At 27.1% G+C, this 21,912-nt stretch overlaps 3 protein-coding genes across 4 annotated transcripts; 1 reads left to right on the forward strand and 2 right to left on the reverse strand.

Moving 5' to 3' along the window:
• Positions 1–217: 217 nt before the first annotated feature.
• Positions 218–3,077, reverse strand: LOC130672611 (lysM and putative peptidoglycan-binding domain-containing protein 4). The gene is made up of 3 exons (XM_057477250.1): positions 2,889–3,077; positions 2,539–2,743; positions 218–1,012 (listed from the first exon to the last, which is right to left on the reverse strand). Exons 1-3 carry the CDS (start codon positions 2,912–2,914, stop codon positions 467–469), a joined length of 777 nt encoding a protein of 258 aa, XP_057333233.1. The 5' UTR covers positions 2,915–3,077; the 3' UTR covers positions 218–466.
• Positions 3,078–4,838: 1,761 nt separating this feature from the next.
• LOC130672980 (cytochrome c oxidase assembly factor 5) lies at positions 4,839–7,276 on the forward strand. Its single transcript, XM_057477804.1, has 4 exons — positions 4,839–5,062; positions 5,150–5,251; positions 5,341–5,413; positions 6,682–7,276. The coding sequence occupies exons 1-3, from the start codon at positions 4,955–4,957 to the stop codon at positions 5,380–5,382; spliced, it is 252 nt and encodes an 83-aa protein (XP_057333787.1). The 5' UTR covers positions 4,839–4,954; the 3' UTR covers positions 5,383–5,413; positions 6,682–7,276.
• Positions 7,277–7,362: 86 nt separating this feature from the next.
• Positions 7,363–21,238, reverse strand: LOC130672979 (uncharacterized). Of its 2 annotated transcripts, XM_057477803.1 has the most exons (7): positions 20,994–21,238; positions 20,706–20,758; positions 13,237–13,454; positions 10,056–10,217; positions 9,404–9,641; positions 8,612–8,905; positions 7,363–8,542 (listed from the first exon to the last, which is right to left on the reverse strand). In XM_057477803.1, exons 1-7 carry the CDS (start codon positions 21,047–21,049, stop codon positions 8,328–8,330), a joined length of 1,236 nt encoding a protein of 411 aa, XP_057333786.1. In that variant the 5' UTR covers positions 21,050–21,238; the 3' UTR covers positions 7,363–8,327. The 2 variants fall into 2 exon arrangements, with proteins under 2 accessions (XP_057333786.1, XP_057333785.1); XM_057477802.1 differs by lacking the exons at positions 20,706–20,758; positions 20,994–21,238 and having other exon boundaries at positions 13,237–14,234.
• Between the last annotated feature and the right edge of the window lie 674 nt (positions 21,239–21,912).

Consider the following 21,912-nt stretch of genomic DNA (forward strand, 5'->3'; position numbering starts at 1 on the left):
AGAAGAAAAAAATTTTTTTGACAAAGTATTAATTTGAATTTTCCCGCGGAAATTTAAACTTGATAGATAATAAAAATAGTTCGCGCAAAAGAAATTAAAAATTCGTGATTGATAATTAATTTCAATGATATATTTTTTACTTAATTACTTTTATTAATAACATGATTCAATATAATTATAAATTAAAAATTAATAGACAAATTATTTTACAATTTAAACAATAGACTATTTATATTTTAGCTGTCAATAATTTATCACATTAAATTGACAAAAATTAATTAATTTAATTTTAAATATAATTATCATCATTACTGTAAAACTTATTAATTAAAAATATTATAATAGACTATAAAAAAATTTATCATCTCAGGTACGCAAAGGCACATTAATTTTTAAAATTATAAAGTATTGAGATTTTATTTATTTGTAATTATTGTCAATTTAATTATTTAAACTAATTAATTGTTTATATTTTTTTAATAAGACTATCATTATTACTATTATCATTGACAATGACATGGTGGTCAGAATGCTCGGCAATATAAAAAATATAAATAATTGGAAGAATAATTCCCAGTAATAAAAACAATAGTATCAAATGAATTAAAGAAAGGCCCCAATCAGCACCGGAACATTTGAATGAATCAATAACTTTAGCTTCAGGTGTTGAATCTCTTGGTTCTCTTGCTAATAATTCATTGGTCTCATCATCAGCATTTATGTCAATGTCTTGATTGCTCGTAAATTTATTTGAAGGCTCACATACTGAATTGAGTATTAGAGTATTTATATCTGTTTCCTTTGATACATGTCCGTCTGATAAATTTATTATTAATTGGGCACTGGAACTAGAACTTGGTATTGGATCCGATGGATCTGGTTGATCATCAATGTCAATTAATTTTTCATTTTCTGTCAAAACGGAAAATGGTTGCACGGGTATTTTTATAACACGACGTGCGTAGATTTCGTTTTCTTTGTGGATATTATTTATACGCTTCAATTCAGATATCTATAATTCATTAGTTAAATATGAGCAGTTGTATTGATTAATTATTTAAGGCTGGCCACAAACCGGGAATATCGGAAATTAACAGGGGATTTAATGCAACTGGGAAATATCATGGAAATGTCAGGAATTTTTGAAAAGTATCCGGAAATTTAGATGCGACAGTTGAAAATTTTTTATCAGTACACTAGTCAGGAAAATTATGGGATATTTAAGAAACTCAAAATTTTCAAGTCATTTTCAACAGGTTGTAGCTCGAAAGAAAATTGTCGTAAAAAAAAAAACAAAAAAGGCAAATTGTAGCTTCAAGTGTCTAGTTTTCTGATTGGTTCACACCTGATCCCCGACACTTGATTCCACAGACAATTTCATAAAATAATTAATTACTATGACCTGGGTAATTAAAATTGACTGATATAAAAAGTTAAACTATATAAATTAGTTGTTGATAAAAATCAATTGACAGTAGGATCAAGTTGTAGGAATCACTTGTGGTATCAAATTGTTGGGGTCAGTTGACGGCACATCTTTCTGATCTGGTCTTGAAATTTTTTTATTACGCGCAGTTCCAGAGTAATCCTTAGAAAACCTTCGAAAAAAAATTTTCCAAATTTTTGCTTGTCTTAGAAACTGTCTATGGGCCTCAATAAATTTTTTTGAATTGAGAATCATCAGGAAATTTAATGCTACCGGGAAATGTCAGGGAATTTTGAAAAGTATCAGAGAATTTAATTGTGACAGTTCAAAATTTTAAAATTTTTCAATAGTACACTAGTCACAAAAATTAGGGATATTAAAAAAATTACAAATTTTCCAGTGATTTTCAACAGGTAATAACTCGAAGGAAAATGGTCATACAACAAAAACGAAGAGTAAATTGTAGCTTCAAGTGTCTTGTCGTTAAATCTGGCCTTGAATTTTTTTTTATTATGCGCAGTTCCGGAGTAATCCTTAGAAAAGAAAACCATCGAAAAAAAAATTTCTAAATTTTTGCTCGTCATAAAAACGGTCTTCGGGCTTCAATAATTTTTTTTTCGATAATTATCATTGATTTTTGATTACTCCGGAACCGTGAAAAATAAAAAAATTTTATGACGAGATCAGAAAACTAGAAACTTGAAGCTACAATTTGCTTTTTTTTTTTTGTTGCACGACCATTTTCCTTCGAGCTACAACCTGTTGAAAATCACTTGAAAATTTGTAATTTTTTTAATATCACTAATTTCAAATTTATTTTAATCATAAAATTCCTCATTAAATATTTTAATCTACATATTATTAACATCGAGTAATCAGAAGTAGGCCATAGTAATTTATTTTATTGACTTTTTTTTTTGTTTCTCGCATGATTTAATTATCAGATTTAATTATCGACAAAAAAACTGAATATCTTAATGCCCCGAATAAAATTTCTGATTCAGGGAAAAATGTGGAAAACCGGGAAACCAGGGACTTTCAAAATCATTTTTTTGTGACCACCTTGCATTTACAGTTGATCATTTTTTTTTAACGAGAAAATTAGTACTCACAGTACAATGATAGCGCAGTGATAATGCTTGCAAAGTATCCTCAGGTTTTAAATTAACAATTATCACCTCAATTTTTTTCGGTAATGATTTATGTTGCTTTCGTAATTGTAACGGAATTTCCTCATCCTCAACTTCGTCATCCGAATAAAGAAACACATAATGAGGTGACTTGTCTCTTTGGTTACCTCTTTGATAGGGAATATGTCTAAATTTAAAAAGTCACTTATCATTTTATTATTTTCCTAACCAGGTTATAATCATACATCAAATTTAAATTACAGAATAAATTAATTATTCAATAGTCTATGACAATTAAATTAATAATAATAGTAGAAGTAATTATGGTATACCTTTTATCATCTTTTAATTTTTTCATGTTAATTTAAAAACCATTTTTTATAATTAAACTAATTTATAATAATAATAATCATAATATTAAATATATAATAAATATTTATTTATTACCAATTAATTAAACATTACACGTATAAATTTTAATTTTTTATTAGTACGTGGTTTATTTATGTGTCAGTTTTGGTTGATAATTTTGAATCCAGATGGCGTCGCGCGGACTCAGAACTCGGGGAGTCGCTGCGTGTATTTTTTAGTTACCGTTATAATTTTATTAAACTAAAGTGTGATTTGAGTGAATAAGTGACTGGTGTCTCAATTTTTTTTAATTTTATAAATAATTAAAAGTTTTTAATTGCTTATTAATTGATAAAGTGATGCAGTGATTTAGTTATGACGCTGAAAGTAACCGATGTATGAAAATTCATGATGCTGAAGTTAGTCGGCGTCTTATGATTTTTGGATTTTTCTAAAAATGATAAATTACAAAAAAAAAAAGTATGCACTTGTGGAAAATTAAAAAGACTACAAGTGCAATTTTTAAATTTCATAATTTATCATTTTTAGAATAATCAAAAATTTATCAGACGCCGACTAACTTCAGCATCATAAAAATTTTAGTTTTTTTATTACCGAGTAAATTGTCGTCAGAAAAATTTTTAGAAAATATCCTCAAGGAAAATTTTGAAAATTTTTCACGTAAATTTTTTGAAATCATTACCTGCTAGTAATTATTTTAGTTATTTTAAATAAATAAATTTTTTAATGACTGCTACTTTCAGCATCATTTTTAGTTTTTTTTTAAGTGGAGATAAAAATCAAGTGTTGTTGTGATTGTGATAGTATTTTATTTGGTGTTACGTGTTCATTATTATTCATAATTGAACAATATAAATTGATAATTATTTATTGAAGTTGATCATTGAATAGATCAGTTCTGATGATACTGAAGTTACCGGAGGTCTAATAATTTTTAAATTTTTAAAAACGATAAATTATGAAAAAAAAAATATTTAAAAAATTGCACCTAAAGCTTTTTTAATTTTCTACACGCGCATATTTAAAATGTTGTTTTTTTTTGTAATTGAAAGGTTACAAAAAATCCGGAAAATGTTAATAATCTGCAAACCAAGATTATGAGAAAGTACGAAATTGTCGCGGAATTATCCATAAAAATTATTGCTCATAGTAAGTGTTTAATTAAAATGTCCAGTGTTTGTAAAATTTAAATTGTGCAAAGTGTATGTGGTGTAGTTAAGTGTTGAGTGTTCAGTGCTAGTGTAAAGTGTTGCGAATTGCTGATGCTGATAACTTCCAAGTTCCTGAGCAAAATCATCTGGCATCGTCTGGTGGGAAATAGCAGTTAAGTGACGTTTTTTAGCTGCAATGCACTTGGAGCAATTTAAATTAAATCTCCAAGTGTATTAGGACACCCTTCTGCATATTATTTCCCCACCAAGGTTTGTTCAAACACTCAAGTGTTTTTTTTTAATTTCTTAAATATTTTTCTATCATATTCTGCCGCCATTTTATTTAAACGTACGATTTTTAAATTTTCTTCAATTTCTTATAATTTATTTTTCAAATATACGCTATAGCTGCTCGCAGCGCATTTCAGAATGCACTCTCTATGAGTATGAAAGTAGCAAACAATTGTAAATTTTGAAAATTTTGAAATAAGTGAATTAAATGTAAATAGAATAAAAATTTTTAAAATGCGCATTTATAGAATTTGAAAATCCGTATCTGCATTTTTTTTATTTTTATATTTTCAATTGTCTAATTCGTTGATTCGTAATTTAAAATGTATCTCAAATCTGCTGCATTCACACTCATATATTTTAAAATTCAAATAAATTATCATTTCGCGCCATAATTTCTGCCATTTTGAAATTCGCTGTAATCCATTTCTTATTTCGAACAAAATAAAAATCAGCTGATGAAATTTATCACAGAATTCACAGCTCGTTCTGTTTTTCTCACGAATAAATATCAATGAGATATATATTGATGAATCGTTACGGTTTTTGTATGATTATTAAAGAAAACAAAAAAATTTAACAAAATGATGCGATACGAGCGTGAAAATGAAGAGCTTAAAGACAAAACACGTTGCGCGGGTGTCAGAGCTAATTTAAAAATGTGTTTATTAGAAAGTGATTGTTGTAAAATCGTAAGTGATAACCTCAAATTTATTTTTATTATAAGATATTTGATAATTAAAGTTTACCTTCAGATTTTAATCATTTCATCATTTTAGCATAAAAAAACACCTAAAGAATGTCTTAAAGTAACTGATGGCAGTGTACCTGATGAATGTCAATCATTACGTATACTTTTATATGATTGCAAACGTTCGATTGTATGTATCAAGTTTTTTTTTTATTAAACGTTATAAAAATATGAGTTAATAATTTATGTTTATTAACAAATGATAATTTTTTTTATTAGATTGACGCTAGAAGACGATTTCGTGGTCCCAAAGGATATTAAAAATTTTTTATTAGCAACAAAATATCATTTGGTAAAAATTTTATAATTAAATAATAGATGTTATGTAGAATTTTAATTATTTGTTGAGAATTTGAAAGTTTCCTCAAACAAGTTGTCTAACCGCAGTTATTTCCAGTGATTATGTGCGAAACACTTGGGCGGTAAATTTAAAATAAAACAAAATGAAATTACGATTTTAATTCATTTTTTAATTTAAAATTATTATAATTAAAACTATTGAAACAATTTCCCATATTATTGAATTAATAAAATGAAAAAATAAAGTTGTACTGTACTTTTGCGACCGCTACTATAGTTATCAAGTGGCTAAACTTCTGAAGATATAAAAACTATAATCCGTAAAAAAAATAATCCAGATCCAACGGGATCTGATTAGGTCAACCAGGGTCTAATTTTAAAAAATTTTAAATTTACATTGACCTTCTAGATCTCTTTAGATCCAAAAAAATTAACAATAACACCCAACCCCATTAATTTCCTCTAGCCCTCTTAGTTACCGCAACGTCCCGTTTTTTTCTCCTCAAGGGCAATAATTTTTCCCAAGCCCCCAATGATTTATTACCCCGGCCTTTTTTTTAACTAAAAAAAATGAACAACCTATCGATTGATAAATTCACGCATCTGAAATCTACAAGGTTGCCTCCTCGAGTTAACGTAAATCTGACCACGTGAGTTGACTCTTTCCCCACTTATATAAAATCTACCTGAGAGCGTCGCGACGACTTTGTACTCCCAGTACGAGGACGCGTCTCGTCCAGGTAACTTTATACTACTCCCTTATCAATAACCAGCCCTTATTTATTTTTTTATAGATTTATTTACTTTCTTACAACTTAATATCCTCAAATGTATATCCCCGTATCTCAAACTGTCACAATTAATATTAATTATAATTGACTGTTTGCTAAATCTTTCCACAAGTTGACTCTTTCCTCCTTCCAAATTTACATTTACCTCAATAGTCCTCTTCAAATTTGAAATCTTCTCAATAGTCAAGTCTCCTTCAAACTCAAAATTTTGATAATTTGTCCTCCTTTAGCTGAAGATTTACGCAGATTCTAATTATTTTTCCGTGAAATTTAAATCTAATTAATTAATTTCTCCATTATTTGATTATTTATTCGTTACATTAAAACAAAAAAATATAAGCAGTGCCCGCATTCATTCTATTCAATTAATAACAGAATTTAAAATCCAAATTTTTAAATGAAATCTAAAAAAATTCTCAACAAATTCATCTGACAAAAAAATTATTAACAATAAATTAATTTTTTTTAGGAACAAAGTTCCCCTAATTAAGCTCATGAAGAAAAAAATCATCAGTTAGTTTTAATTATTTATTAATTATCTGTAAAAAAGTTATTTATAATATTAATAATAATAATAATTACAATAAAAAAATCTCAGGAATGATTGGTCGATAATTATTATATTTATTTTAGCATAATTCAATAGATAGTAATTACATTAATAAATATAGGCAGAACAGTTAGGTTTAATAATTGAAATTTTTTCGAAACATGTAATCACAGTTTGTGTTTATGTTTTATGCATCATTATTAAATACGCACTTTAATCACAGTTATTATTTATCAAGGCTCTTTATTTTAATGGTAATATTTTTTTCTTGTTTAATTAGGGCTCTTGTTATTTGTTATCCTCACAATCAGTGACTACTGTACTCCATTTTAATTTATTATTTTTTATTAAAAACAATTTAGTAAATTAATAACTAACTATTGTCAAAGCTTCGGCATTTATCTAATTAAATTATTTTATTTAATGAGAATCTAAATTTTTTTAAATCTAGAAAAATTTATTATTTCTTTGAGCCTCTTTCACTATAAAAATTTAACGAGCATAATAATTATGCTTTTCTATGCATTAAAAGTCTAGAAAAATTTATATTTTTGGAATAATCTAAAAAGAAGTTCTATAAAAAAGTGTCACTTTTGTTTATTATTATTACAATTTTATTTATTTATTATTTATTTTATTATCTAGTAGCGATGGTCGTGATTGTGATAAAATATATCACAGCTTATTTGAATATGATATGTCGTATACGTTAATTTATTATTATTATTATTATTATTATTATTATTATTATTACTTTTTAGTTTGCGTAGACAAAATCTTAATGCACGATTCAAAAGTTGCTGAAAATTTATATTTTTATTTAGTCGTACAAATATAGAGCGGAAATTTTTTTAATTTAAATCGTTATCGGGAAAAAATTCTGATAACTTTTCATTCTTTATAGAAAATATTTTTATCGACCGTTAGTTATATTTCAGTCGGTAAAAAATTAAAATAAAATTTATTTTTGTAGAAAATTTAATTTTTTCAAGTGATTAATTTGATAGCGCGGGCGATTTAAAAAATTTTTACCGGTAGAATTTACTAGCGCAGTCGATAAAATAAATTTTTACCGGCGGAATTCAGTAGCGCAGCCGATAAAAATAATTTTTACCGGTAGAATTTAATAGCGCAGTCGATAAAATTAATTTATATTAATATATATATATATATATATATATATATATATATATATATATATATATATATATATATATATATATATATATATATTAATTTATTGATATCATTTGGTAGTACAGTTCATCGATACTTTTTGCCTGCAGAGTTTGACGGCATGATTCATAAAAATTATTATTTACTGACTGAATTGAAACCAACAGTCGATAACAAATAAATGTAGAATTTAGAAGTGACTGATGAAAAATTATTTAAAGCTGATAATTAAAATTGGAATGAAAGATAGAAAATTTCAACTGTACAGTTATTAAAAATATTTCTTACCGACTCAGTAATTATCAGCAGTCGATAAAAATTATTTTTACTTTTACTGATTCTGGTTCCTTGTTACGTACTACTTAAATAAACTATTTTTTACTGCCAAGTCAGAAACATACTGACGGTCGATAGAGTCCTGTGTAACCACACAAACGCGCTCTTAATGCTGGTAACAAAATTGCCGCCGCTGATAAATTATCCTGTAATTGTGAACATTCGCATATCAGTAAATACATTTTGTCTCCTTGTGACATTGACTTGTGAAGTGTTATGCGTTTTAGTCCTACGGATTTAGGTAAATAACGATAAATCATTCGGGCTCCTGCGAAACAAAATTTGATTTAGTGTCGATAAGTACATAGAGTTAGATAATTTAAAAAAAAGTATTTACCGGTCCAGTAGAGCCAATTTTGTTCAAATTTTAGGCCATCATCACCCTCGAAGACTTTAAAAATAGATACGATGTATCCGGTGGACGGGATCGGTGGTCTTCCACCAGGTGGTTCTAAAGGCGGTCGCGCTATCGTTGCGACTTCATTGAACAAATCGAGTGTATGACTCGCAGCATAGCGTAGGTCTCGCGGATCGAATTTTCTTAATGCTGCGCATTGAACTTCTTGATAAAAATCAGCGGGATCCGTATTATGTTTATTTATTAAATAGTACGTTATAAAAGGAAAATCCGCTGTAAATAATAGTTTATTTTTTGTTTTAAATATTGGCTAGTAGATATGCATTTAACTCAAATTTCATAAACTATAAATTTTTTTTTTCAATTTTAATGTAATAAAAATATAGGGATGTGGGTACTCATTTTACTCAGCATTCAATGGTCTTTAAAAATCCACATTCAAATTTAGAAAAAAGAAATTTTTTCAAAAAGTTTATTTTTGAAAATTTTCCGTAGTACAAATATTGGGATGTGGGTACTCATTTTACTAGGCATTTAATAGACTTTAAAAATCTACATTTAACTTTAAAAAAAAAATTTTTTTTCAAAAATTTCGGTTTTCGAAAATTTTGTGTAGTACAAATATTGGGATGCGGGTACTCGGCATTGAATTTTTAACAAGAATCAGTATTCATTTTAGCAGAGAAAAATTTTAATTAAAATCTGAATAAATTTGAATTTTTATTCAAATCAGAAATTATTAAAAGTAAATAATAAATCCGGATAGATTACCATTCCTTTCCATGTTAGTCAACAAAATGCTCTGCGACGCTGAGGGTGCAATTTCCGCAATTAATTCAGCCGCGGTATCTCTCTGCAGTACTAACGGCATCGCAACTGGTGATTCAACGATAGGATCTAGTGGCTCAAGAGGCGTCATAAAGTGCGCCAGCACACATTGTTTAGGGTCTTCGACTTCCAAAACTGATAACGGACTTCCTGGTTTTTTTTTATCTGCTATCGGTGCATGCTATAAATACAAACAAACATTTCGTTCCTTAATCTCAAAATTTATTCCTCCGCATTCTCTTACATTCGCTACAATTTTTTTAGATTTGATTATTATCAAATAAAAAACATATATCTCGTTAGCTGATAAAATTTCCCGTAAAATGAGTACCAACAACTATACATTTCAACAAGTTATTAATTACACCATTAATTAATTAATAGTAATATAAATAGCCGCCACTTTGCAATTTGAGTCACATTTTCAAATATATCGATGTGGGTACTCAAACTAGAGGAAATTTAATTTCTGATAAATTTATCATAAAACTTGTCTATATAGTCAGCGTTAAAAAAAATTATGTCAAATCAATGTGATCATAAAATTCTCTAAAAAAATAAAATAAAATAAAATAAAAAAGCAATAAAATATTACCGGGACTCCAGCTGGAAGGAAACGTTCCAAAGACGCTAATGGAATGATAAAACAGTCACGATCCAGCGTTGCAAGTGATATTGGTTCACCTCTCGGTGGACTATTACCAGAAACTACCAGCGGTGTGTATATTCCTCCAGTTCTATTACCGCTAAATGACACCTATAAAAAATTGCCAATAAAATTCAAAATTCTAGACTAAGGTCATAAAATAAAAATCTAAATTTTTAAATAACCAATTTTTCAAAGGTTTATATAAATCCGTTGATTTATTAAATTTATATGAAATATTAACAGAAATGACGTAAAATAATTTTTCAGGCAAAACGTTCGAAAAAATTTTTTGAAATTCCACTTAAATAAATTCAAATCTTTTAAAATTTACATTTTTATGGAAAGTTGGAAAAATATATGACTCCTATCAATATCTTTGAATAAAATATAAATTTGGCGGGAAATTAAAAAAAAAATATAAATTAGTTCTCACTTCCATTTTTAAATTTAATAAATAAAATAAAGCCTCCATTTTTTCATTTTTATTTTTATTTTTTTTTTTAAGCTCAGTATTATAAAAAGATTTTACTTTTTACATCTACTGTAAAAGCGTTGAGGCTTACCAACGACCAACATATGAATATTTAAACGAGTTCACTTGTATATAAAGTTTACGATATAGGTAATGATATATATATATATATATATATATATATATATATATATACATATATATGTACAACAGTACTATCGAGTCGATAAAATCTACTAGCAACCAAATGATATATTATGACATCGACAGATTAATGTCCAAGCATATAAATTTATATATTTTTATTTACTATAAATATAAACATCTCTGTTCATTTAAATCATCGGGACAGTTCTTTTTATTCTATTATTATTATTAAAAATAAATAAATAAAAGAACTATTAATAAAATTATTTAACACGCGATAAAATTTTATTTCAAAGTAACGATATATCGTTTCCTTTAATGCGGAAAAAATGAATTTGGATTTAGTCATCTGGCAGTCGAACTGGTGTTTGGAATTACCTATATATGTATTTAACTATATATGTGCTATTATACTGTATAATAATAATGATTTTATGTAAGGGATGTAGTCATGCATGCAGGAACAATGGTTGCTAATTTTATTATTATTATTATCCTATCGGGATCGTGCACGTGTGTCACATAAAGTTCGCGCTTGTGAGATTGTGCGATAAAGTTCACAATCATGGTCAATTACTCTAGCTTGCTTGAGTGAGTCGGGTAATTATTGCTCTGGAGATACGTTTGGCAGATTATTTTTTATGAGGAATGACCGATTTTTTCTAACCATTAGTGTGTGGTTACGTTTAAAAAAAATTTGAAGCGAAATTAGGGACGGATTTTTTTGATTAATGGTGATTGAGGTTGAAAAAGATTAACTGAAGATATTATGGAGACGTAAATATATGTGTGGTATACAGGTATTTGTTTGGGGCAGGAATTTATTGATTAATTTTTAAACTAAAGTATTTAAAAATTTAAAATTTTTATGGGTGGATTTTATGGAAACTTTGAATTGAAATTATGGATGAACTTTTAAAGATACGGTAGAAATTGATGAACGAAATATTGCAGGGAATTTAATTGTCTATAAAATTGTTCTTATTAATTTTTTTATGGTATAATGTGATAAATAATTTTAATATACAACTTGCAGCTCCGTAAATGTGTCAGTTTAAATTATGAGTACGAAATTAAATAATTAACTTTATATTGTGCTACTCATAAATAAAAGTAATGAATTATTAATCTCAGTGATTAATCTCATTTTCGTAGATTCGGGTGGAGATATAATTTATAAATTAGTAAAGGATTTGAAAATTATTTTGAGGGTAGAAAGTAAAATTTTTTCAGGAGTTCAAGGTTTCGCTGTTGAATTAATTAGAAAATTTATTTATAATACTTTGATATAATTTTTTATTACAGAAAGAGATGATGGTTTTTGAAATATTCTTATGGGTGGACTTTACGAATAACTTTGAATTGAAATTATGGATGAACCATTAGAGATACGGTAAAAAGTAATGAGCACAATTTTGTAGGAAATTTAATTATCTATAAAAACTGTTCTTATTAATTTTTTTATAAAGTTCATAATTAACGAGATATTTTAAAAATAAATATTGAACTTGTATTAAAAATCACTTGAGTCTTTTTAAGCGTTATTAGAACTTTTAAATTAAATTTATAGTCAAACTATCAAAGATACGCTGAAAATACTTCAGTTAAATTTTGTAGAGAATTTAATTCTTTATAAAAAAAGTCCTTAGTAACTTTTACGTAAACCCCATAGCTTAGACGCCAGAGACAAAGGTTTAAATTTATTTGAAACCGCGTAAAAAATTACCGTGACAGTAATGGGTCTTTTGACTGAATATTTTTTCATTGCTGCAACTAAAAAATTAAATAGCTGGTAATTTTAAAAGTTAACTCATATTTTACGCCAGTACCTAATCTCAGCATAAATATAATACAGACAAAATTTTACCATAAGCCTCAAATTTTACCGTACAATTAAAATATAGAAACTAAATTTTACCATTTACACGTAAAATTTTTACCAGCCCTAAAAACTTCAAATCCTACAGTAAGATCGAAGTTCTTTACTTTTTCCATGCACTAAAATATTTTTTCCTCAAATTTAACTCGCCCAATTTATAAATATAAAATAAAAATTTCTTCTATAAAAAATTCCAAAAGCAAAATCTCCTTCCTCAATTCCAATTGCATTATTTCCCATTAAATATTTCCATGTAATCCACAAAAATTCCAACGAAATTAAACCATCAATTCCACCGTAATTTCCAACATCACGACACTTTATTCGCTTTAAACTCCCGAGCAAGAAAATGTATATCTAATAATAGTGAATTTTCCCGTCCTTGAGACACGCCCACGATCTTCATCACCCATCTTCTAAAAAAAACATCGTTTAAAAAAAACACTCAGCCAAAATCTAGCCTTCTCACCCCCACCACAAATAATTAATCCCCCATATCCTCCTTAGCTTTGATCCTTTACCAAAAGCGATTCTAAAATTGTCTTAAAAGAATTTCTTACTAAAAAAGTAATTACCCAGCAGTAAAAAATAAATGTAATTCCCAATCGAGGCAATAAATCGATACATACCTGTCTGGAAGCAGTAGGAGTCGGTGGTTCCGAAATGTCCTTGGTCTGATTGCTTTGCTTCCTCTTGGTTCCCACGACATTATTATTGATGTTGTTATTATTATTATTATTGTTATTATTACTATTAATATTTCCACCGCCTCCCCATTTAATAACATGGGAAGATGAGTTTCGTCTGGGACCAGGACCAATTCGATCAGTCGGTTCTTCGACGGCACCTGAAGGCGGTGAAAGAAATAAATGAGTGCGATATGCATGGGTCGGATGGTCATCCATCGGTGAATAACCAAATTCACGACTACGTCTTATAGGACCACGACCACTCGCATTAACAATACTTGGGCGAATACCAATCCGAGCACCACCAGGTCCCGTTAAACCTCCACTTGGTGCACTAGCTACCGGCAAACACGGGCCATATACACCCGTAATACCTGATCGTGTTTCACCAACCGAAGCTTTTTCCCCACTGAAGTTCTTACGAAACATCAAATTCATTTTGACTATTGTTTATTTTTATTTACAGCGTAATATCTATTTATGTTTACAAACACACACTAATAATTTGTGCTTTTAATTCAAGGTTCCTAATTAAAATTTGTAATTTCATTTATCATTTTAACAATTGGCTCTAATTCACTTCACTAAATAAAATGACATTTTACTGATTTTATCATTTAGATTTTTTATTATTATTTGTCATGACAATTTATTACTTTTTTTTTTTTTAATAAATATTTTTTGCTTGTTATTATTGTTGACAATGTCAAGGCTGATAACAATTACTTAAGTCAATAAATAATAAAATAGATGTCTCAAAGTTTGCAAACTCACTCAACTACACGTGGAAAGTTTTAGCGAATAGTCAATTATAATTAATATTAAATGTGACAGTTTGAGGTATGGGGATATACATTTGAGGATATTAAGTTGTAAGAAAGTAAATAAATGTATAAAAAAATAAATAAGGGCTGGTTATTGATAAGGGAGTAGTATAAAGTTACCTGGACGAGACGCGTCCTCGTACTGGGAGTACAAAGTCGTCGCGACGCTCTCAGGTAGATTTTATATAAGTGGGGAAAGAGTCAACTCACGTGGTCGGATTTACGTTAACTCGAGGAGGCAACCTTGTAGATTTCAGATGCGTGAATTTATCAATCGATAGGATGTTCATTTTTTTTAGTTAAAAAAAAAGGCCGGGGTAATAAATCATTGGGGGCTTGGGAAAAATTATTGCCCTTGAGGAGAAAAAAACGGGACGTCGCGGTAACTAAGAGGGCTAGAGGAAATTAATGGGGTTGGGTATTATTGTTAATTTTTTTGGATCTAAAGAGATCTAGAAGGTCAATGTAAATTTAAAATTTTTTAAAATTAGATCCTTGTTGATCTAATCAGATCTCGTTAGATCTGGATTATTTTTTTTACGGATTATAGTTTTTATATCTTCAGAAGTTTAGCCACTTGATAACTATAGTAGCGGTCGCAAAAGTACAGTACAACTTTATTTTTTCATTTTATTAATTCAATAATATGGGAAATTGTTTCAATAGTTTTAATTATAATAATTTTAAATTAAAAAATGAATTAAAATCGTAATTTTATTTTGTTTTATTTTAAATTTACCGCCCAGGTGTTTTGCACATAATCACTGGAAATAACTGCGGCTATACAACTAGTGTGCCAGAAACAAGGACAGAGTTCGAAATTTAAGTTGTTTACTTTATTAAATTTTAAATAAAAGATAAATCTGTGATTAATTACGATACATTTTTTGAAAGTGAAAAATGTTTTAGCAGGACAATTATTTTTCCTTCTTGATTTAATATTTATCCAGCAAATAATTAATACATGATTATTATTATTATTATTTAGATTATAATATATTCTTTGTTAAATAATTATTAATCTTTAGCATTGATTTCCCGTGTAGAAGAAATTGTTAAAAAAGTGTTAACTATTCTAAACTTTAAAACGTGACACCCCATGTAAAAAAAATTCGTTACAAAAAGATTCCAAAAAAGTTCCGCATGTAGAACTTCTAAACATGAGACAGATTAGAACTTCGAATGGAACTTTTTTGAAACGTTAGTAATTTGATGGTAAAAAAAAAAGTTTTTATGAGCAAACTTAGAGTCGAAAAAAGACGTTCTTGGAACTTTTTTGGAATTTTTTATGGACGTTTTTTTTAGCTCTATAAAAAATTCAAAAGTAGTGATTTTTGAACTATTTTGGCATGTTTCTGGAACGTCTTTAGTTTACAAAAGATGCAAAAGTAGTGATTTTGGAATGCCTTTTTTAGTCCATAAAAAAGTCAAAAGTGATGATTCTGGAACGTTCATGGAATGTCCATATAAAATTTCTAAAAATTTCTAAAAACAAACTTTTTTTGAACGTTTTTAAAACTTTTGAAAATTCAAGGGAAAAATCAATAAATATTTTTATATTATTAAGATATGCTAAAACGAAAAATGTTCAGAATTAGTTCGAAATCCGTTCTTTCTGAAAGTATTTTGCACTAAAAACTGTTAATTTGTAGTATTTAGTCAATTGTTGTTTTCTGTGTATTTCCATAAGTTTGAAAATCGTTAAAAAAAGTTCCTCATTGTATCAAGTGTTGATGTTTAGATTAGTCAACACTTTTTTAACCTTTCTCCAACAATTATTTTTACAAGGGTTGTTTTGAAAATATATTTTCTCAAGTTTCAGTATTTAATACTCGGTAATTTAAAATCGTAAGAGTACTTAGTACATAATACATTCAGCCTTTATAACTTCCTGGTGATAAACTTCCATTTCACTTTTAATAAATTCACTTTTACAGACATAAAAATATTTTTATTACTCAAATCAAGTTTAATGTCATTCATAAAAAAAACTACGATATTTTTGATTGACTATTCAAAATATCTCTATTAAGTCAGTCATGTAGAACGACTGGGGTAGAACGAGTCCCTGGGGACGAAATGGGCTTACATTTATGTTACATATAAGTCCTTTTTTCTTAAGGAGATCATTTTGCCTCAATCTCCCTTATCTCTAACTAAATAATTAAAACTTTTTAATAAATTTATATAACCGGAAGCTTAGAAAGAAATTTTATAATAAATCATTTAGATAAAAATCTATTGTTAGAAATTTTCATATTTAAAAGTTTTTGAGAAATTATGTCGAGCTTTTGAAAGCTTTCAACTCAGGAGCTTATATATATATATATATATATATATATATATATATATATATATATATATACTTTTGTTAAAATTTATTTCTGTAAATAAAAAAAACCTTTTAATAAAGATCTGAAAGATTTTTATTTGAAACGCGAAATGAAAATTAAAAAAAAATTTTTATCTTCCAAAGCATAAAAGACAAATATTTTTTTTTTTATTTTTAAATATTTAATAAATATCACAATATAAATAGTAAAACATATAATATATGTATTAAAAGCTATTGAACTGTACTGTAACATAAAGCTTACTATACGATAGTCGCGGAGCTTTTCAAGTCACGGTGTTACGGTCAAGGTAAAATAAAATATACGAGTTGAGTTCAATGGCGAAGATGGCCTCGTTGATATAGATATACATTATATGTATGTATATATATTTTTCTATATGTGTGTATATAAAATAAAAGTCACTAGAGAATAATGAAAAAAATTGGCTGTGCTCATTTTAAATTTTTTTTTCGAGTTTTGAGATTCCAAAGAGAGATTTATATTACTTCCGGCGAGTGATATTTTGGCAAGCTTATGTGATTTTATTGAGATAAAACAATAACAATAATAATAGAAACATATAATAACAATAATAAAAAAAAAGTATTAAACATGTCATGCACGATTAAATTGTATCGAGTTAGATTGTAATATTAAAGTTGTTTTCCTCATATTTAATGGTTCGTAATTTTGAAAAATGTTTTTTTTTTTTTTTTTTTAATCTTTAAATAATATTAAATCTTGATAATAGTATCGTTTATTACGACAATGCGACTTTTTTACTGCAAGATATTTTTAAAATTTATATTTATATTTTTAAGATGATCAATGAACTTTGACATTAATTTCTGCGGTAATTTAATTTGATAAATTTTTAAATATTTTATGAATATTAATTGAGTCTCAATTGTTTTACATTTGATTTATTTTTGTCTATTGAGCCGCAAGTTTAAATATAAAAAATTAAATATGGATAATTTAGTACCTACTGATGTTAGCCGACATCTAATAATTTTTTGATTATTTTTCAAAACGATAAAGTATAAAAAAAAAAGTATTTGACAAAATTGCGGGTGTAGTTTTTTTAATTTTCTAAATGTGCATATTTTCAGTTTTTTTTTTTTTTTTGTAATTGATTTGTTGACAAAAAAAAACGAAATTTGATGATTGTAATTTTCAGGATCATTAATTCAGTCTAATAAGTAATTTTTGAGAATATATATAAATATTTGATACATAATGTGGTTAATGTAAAACATTGTCAGTCACAGTTGAGACTTGCATAATCCCTAGAGGTTTCAAACAACTGAGCAAAGCAAACTCGACAATAACTTGACATACCACATAAACTCTTTGATATTATATATACCTGAGTTGCTATAAACTCTTCACGTAATCCTATTATATCATCATTGTTATTATTATTATTATTATTATTATTATTATTATTATTATTATTATTATTATTATTATTATTATTATTATTATTAAAATTAAAATTTTTGAATAACAATTTAATTATTTTACACGGTAAAAATTTGCGGAATGAACGGGGATTAAATCCGGAGTAAATGCAGAGCGTATGACTGTTAATTTATTTGATCCCCTCAAAGTGAAATTTACTCCACAAGGGAGTTTATTTAAATGTAAAAACTTCGAATCAGAGTGAATGCGGATTCAAATAAAATCTAGACTACTCCGAAATAACTCCGTTTTCTTTTTAAACTCCAAGTGACGGAGTGAATTTGGATTTAAATAAAATCCGTAATCACTCCAACCTAATCTACTCCCGATTTCTACAGTGTAAATAACCCAAAATTTTCATATTTAATTCGTGAAATTTTAAATTTGAAGTATCTCAATGTTTATTCAGTTTTAAGAAAATTATTGGATACTTTTTTTTGTAGAGAATTGAAAATTCTACAAAAAAGGCTTTTTAGAATTTAAGAAAAAAAAAAAAATCAATAATTACAAAGATAATTTACAAAAAAAATTTTATCAAACTTTTATAAATAAAATTTCGAAAAATTTTTTTTGATTTATCAAAATAAATATTTTATTTTCGAGTTTAACTTTTCTATCACTAGTTTTACTACAAGTAATTACTACCATTGCTATTATATTTATTTATCTTAGTAGTAAACTCAAAATGATATGACACTTAATAATATTCTATCCGTATAGATATTACGTATATATTTGGCAAGAGTTTAAAAACTAAAATTACTGTACTTAATAATAGATCAACAAGGTAAATACGCATTTATAAATATCACAAGGCTTTTTTATTAACTTACAACTAAACTATAATTTCAATCATTCACTTAATAATATACATATATATATATAGATATATATATTTTTTATTCAAATAACTGATTGATTTCCCTAGAGAGTTTAAAAAATATTGATCACTTGTCTAACTTAATTAAATTTTGTCATAATAATAATAATAATAATAATAATAATAATAATAATAATAATAATAATAATAATAATAATAATAATAATAATAATAATAAGTTATATTTTTTTTAAATTAGAGCGGAAAAATATTCAATTAAATCTTCATAATTTAGGTTTTGAAAAATATAAGGTATAAAAATAAATACCAAAAGTAGATAAATTATTATTATTAAATCGAAATATTGAATTTATAATATACTTTTTAAAATATCACTGCAGGTACTCAATGCCTGACCTTTAACAGACGTTATCACTTCCTCGTTGGCGGGTTGCCCTCTCTCAGTATAGTATAGTATAATAAATAAATAGTTTTAATATACAACTTGTAGCTCCGTAAATGTGTCAGTTTAAATTATGTGTGTACGAAATTAAATAATTAACTTTATATTGTGCCACTCATAAATAAAAGTAATGAATTATTAATCTCAGTGATTAATCTAATTTTCGTAGATTCGGGTAGAGATAAAATTTATAAATTAATGAAGTTTAATTTGAAAGTTATTTTGAGGGTAGAGAGTAAAATTTTTTCAGGAGTTCAAGGTTTTGCTGTTGAATTAATTAGGAAATTTATTTATAATACTTTGATATAATTTTTTATTATAGAAAGAGATGATGGTTTTTGAAATATTCTTATGGGTGGACTTTATGAATAACTTTAAATTGAAATTATGGATGAACTATTAGAGATACGGTGAAAATTAATGAGCACAATTTTGTAGGAAATTTAATTATCTATAAAAATTGTTCTTATTAATTTTTTTGTAAAGTTCATAATTAACGAGATATTTTAAAAATAAATATTGAACTTGTATTAGAAATCACTTGAGTCTTTTTAAGCGTTATTAGAACTTTTAAATTAAATTTATAGTCAAACTATCAAAGATACGCTGAAAATACTTCAGTTAAATTTTGTAGAGAATTTAATTCTTTATAAAAAAAAGTCCTCAGTAACTTTTACGTAAACCCAATAGCTTAGACGCCAGAGACAAAGGTTTAAATTTATTTGAATCCGCGTAAAAAATTACCGTGACAGTAACGGGTTTTTTGACTGAATATTTTTTCATTACTGCAACTAAAAAATGAAATAGCTGGTAATTTTAAAAGTTGACTCATATTTTACGCCAGTACCTAATCTCAGCATAAATATAATACAGACAAAATTTTACCGCACAATTAAAATATAGAAACTAAATTTTACCATTTACACCTAAAATTTTTACCAGCCAAAAAAACTTCAAATCCTACAGTAAAATCGAAGTTCTTTACTTTTTCCATGCACTAAAATATTTTTTCCTTAAATTTATCTCTCCCAATTTATAAATATACACAAAAAAGCGATTTCTTGGCGCAAATAATTTTTAATCGCTCCAAGAAAATTTTTTGCATTAAGAATTGGAACCAAAAATTTTTTGAGGCGCGAAAAGAATTTCTTGCACCAAAAATTCCTTTTTTTGTGTGTATAAAATAAAAAATTTTTTATAAAATCCGCTCTTAGTTTCGCTCGTCGCGTTTATAAATTTCATTTCTTAAATCCTCTAGTCATAAAATTTGTCTAAAGTACCTGAATTATTATAAAAAATTCCTAAAATATGTCTTCTCATATATATACTATTCTCATACATAATGTCATATACGAATAAATACTAAAATATTTAAAAAAAATCCTGTAAAATTTTCTACCCTATTTCTCCCAACGAATTTCTACCGATCCCAGCTAAACTATCAAATTATCTAAATATAAAATACATAAATATATATGTCTATATATATATGTTACACTTACTTGAATCATGCAAAGGACATGCAATGTATGCATAACGTGAATCCTTCTGTCCACTAGACATGGTTGCGAATTTGGTCACGTAACGTAAGAATTCGTCATAGAAAAATAGAAATGTTGTACGAATTATCTTCAAATATTAACTATCACCCAATATATATAAATATATATACTTATATTTACTCTCTCTATATATATATCTATATATTTAAGTTATCAAGTGCACTTGATTAATGAACTATTGGTCATAAATAATAAATTACAAATATATTAATTCAATCACGCACTCACTTTTTGAATAATAATTGCTCACTACTCGTGACTGATGAGTACTGGACCAAAGACATTTGTTAACTAAACAATATGTATTGTTACTTTACTACCTATGTACGTCCCAATTAAATTTACAAGTTCGTTAGACGGTTCTTAATTAAAATAAAAATAACTTTCCGTCTTTATTTTACTTTCTTTTAATTAAATTTTAGAAATTCATTTTTTATTTTTTCTTGATAATTATCAACTACAAAAGAATTTATTTATAACTTTTTTTCAAATAAATATAACCGGGAATTTTGAAAAAAATTATTTTCTCTTTTCAAACTTTAAAGAACAAATTTTGAGTAAAATTCGAAGGAAAAATTTTCGATGGATGAATTTTTGAATTAATTAATTATAAATTTAAAGTAAAAAAATAAAAGGGTTTAGTAAAATTTAAAAATGATTTATTATTAAGTCGAGTAGTAAACCCGGCTTTGGGCTCAACTGTACTGAGGTACAGAAGGAAGCTAGAGAATCGTGTAGGGCCGACTAGACTAGTTCTAGGTGAATAGAACACAGCCGACTGCGAGGAGGAGAATATTATCCATTGGCCGAGTAGAGGGTGAGAGAATTACACGTGAATAAGAGAGAGCTGGCAGGATGCTGCAGAAACATCTCATACGTATACATGTATATATACGGGCATCTCTCTCTCCTCATGCGCCGCAGAGCATTTCACCCCTTTGTGCGCCGGCAAATCCACCCTCTCTGGCTCACAACTTGACGTTCAATGGCCTCCCACCACCCCCGCGTCCCACGAATCTACCTTGCCACCCTACTCGCACTATGTCGCAATGTATCTGCAGTCGTACCTTGGCCCAGGTATATATACACAGATCTATTCTTACCTCATTATTTTTTTTTTCTCTTGTAAAAAAATTTTATTCATCTC

Source organism: Microplitis mediator, chromosome 8 (genome assembly GCF_029852145.1).
Source record: "Microplitis mediator isolate UGA2020A chromosome 8, iyMicMedi2.1, whole genome shotgun sequence".
NCBI classification, from domain to species: Eukaryota; Metazoa; Arthropoda; class Insecta; order Hymenoptera; family Braconidae; genus Microplitis; species Microplitis mediator.

Excerpts from the sequence above, each read along its gene's own strand:
- LOC130672611 (XM_057477250.1), bottom strand. The coding sequence starts at position 2,914 with ATGAAAAAATTAAAAGATGATAAAAG. Across the intron at positions 2,744-2,888 it reads AAATTAAAAGATGATAAAAG|ACATATTCCCTATCAAAGAG; the intron begins GTATACCATAAT and ends TTTTAAATTTAG. Across the intron at positions 1,013-2,538 it reads CACTGCGCTATCATTGTACT|ATATCTGAATTGAAGCGTAT; the intron begins GTGAGTACTAAT and ends AATGAATTATAG.
- LOC130672980 (XM_057477804.1), top strand. The coding sequence starts at position 4,955 with ATGATGCGATACGAGCGTGAAAATGAAGAGCTTAAAGACAAAACACGT. Across the intron at positions 5,063-5,149 it reads AAAGTGATTGTTGTAAAATC|CATAAAAAAACACCTAAAGA; the intron begins GTAAGTGATAAC and ends TCATCATTTTAG. Across the intron at positions 5,252-5,340 it reads ATGATTGCAAACGTTCGATT|ATTGACGCTAGAAGACGATT; the intron begins GTATGTATCAAG and ends TTTTTTTATTAG.
- LOC130672979 (XM_057477802.1), bottom strand. The coding sequence starts at position 13,734 with ATGAATTTGATGTTTCGTAAGAACTTCAGTGGGGAAAAAGCTTCGGTT. Across the intron at positions 10,218-13,236 it reads CTCCTACTGCTTCCAGACAG|GTGTCATTTAGCGGTAATAG; the intron begins GTATGTATCGAT and ends AATTTTTTATAG. Across the intron at positions 8,543-8,611 it reads AAATTGGCTCTACTGGACCG|GAGCCCGAATGATTTATCGT; the intron begins GTAAATACTTTT and ends TTTGTTTCGCAG.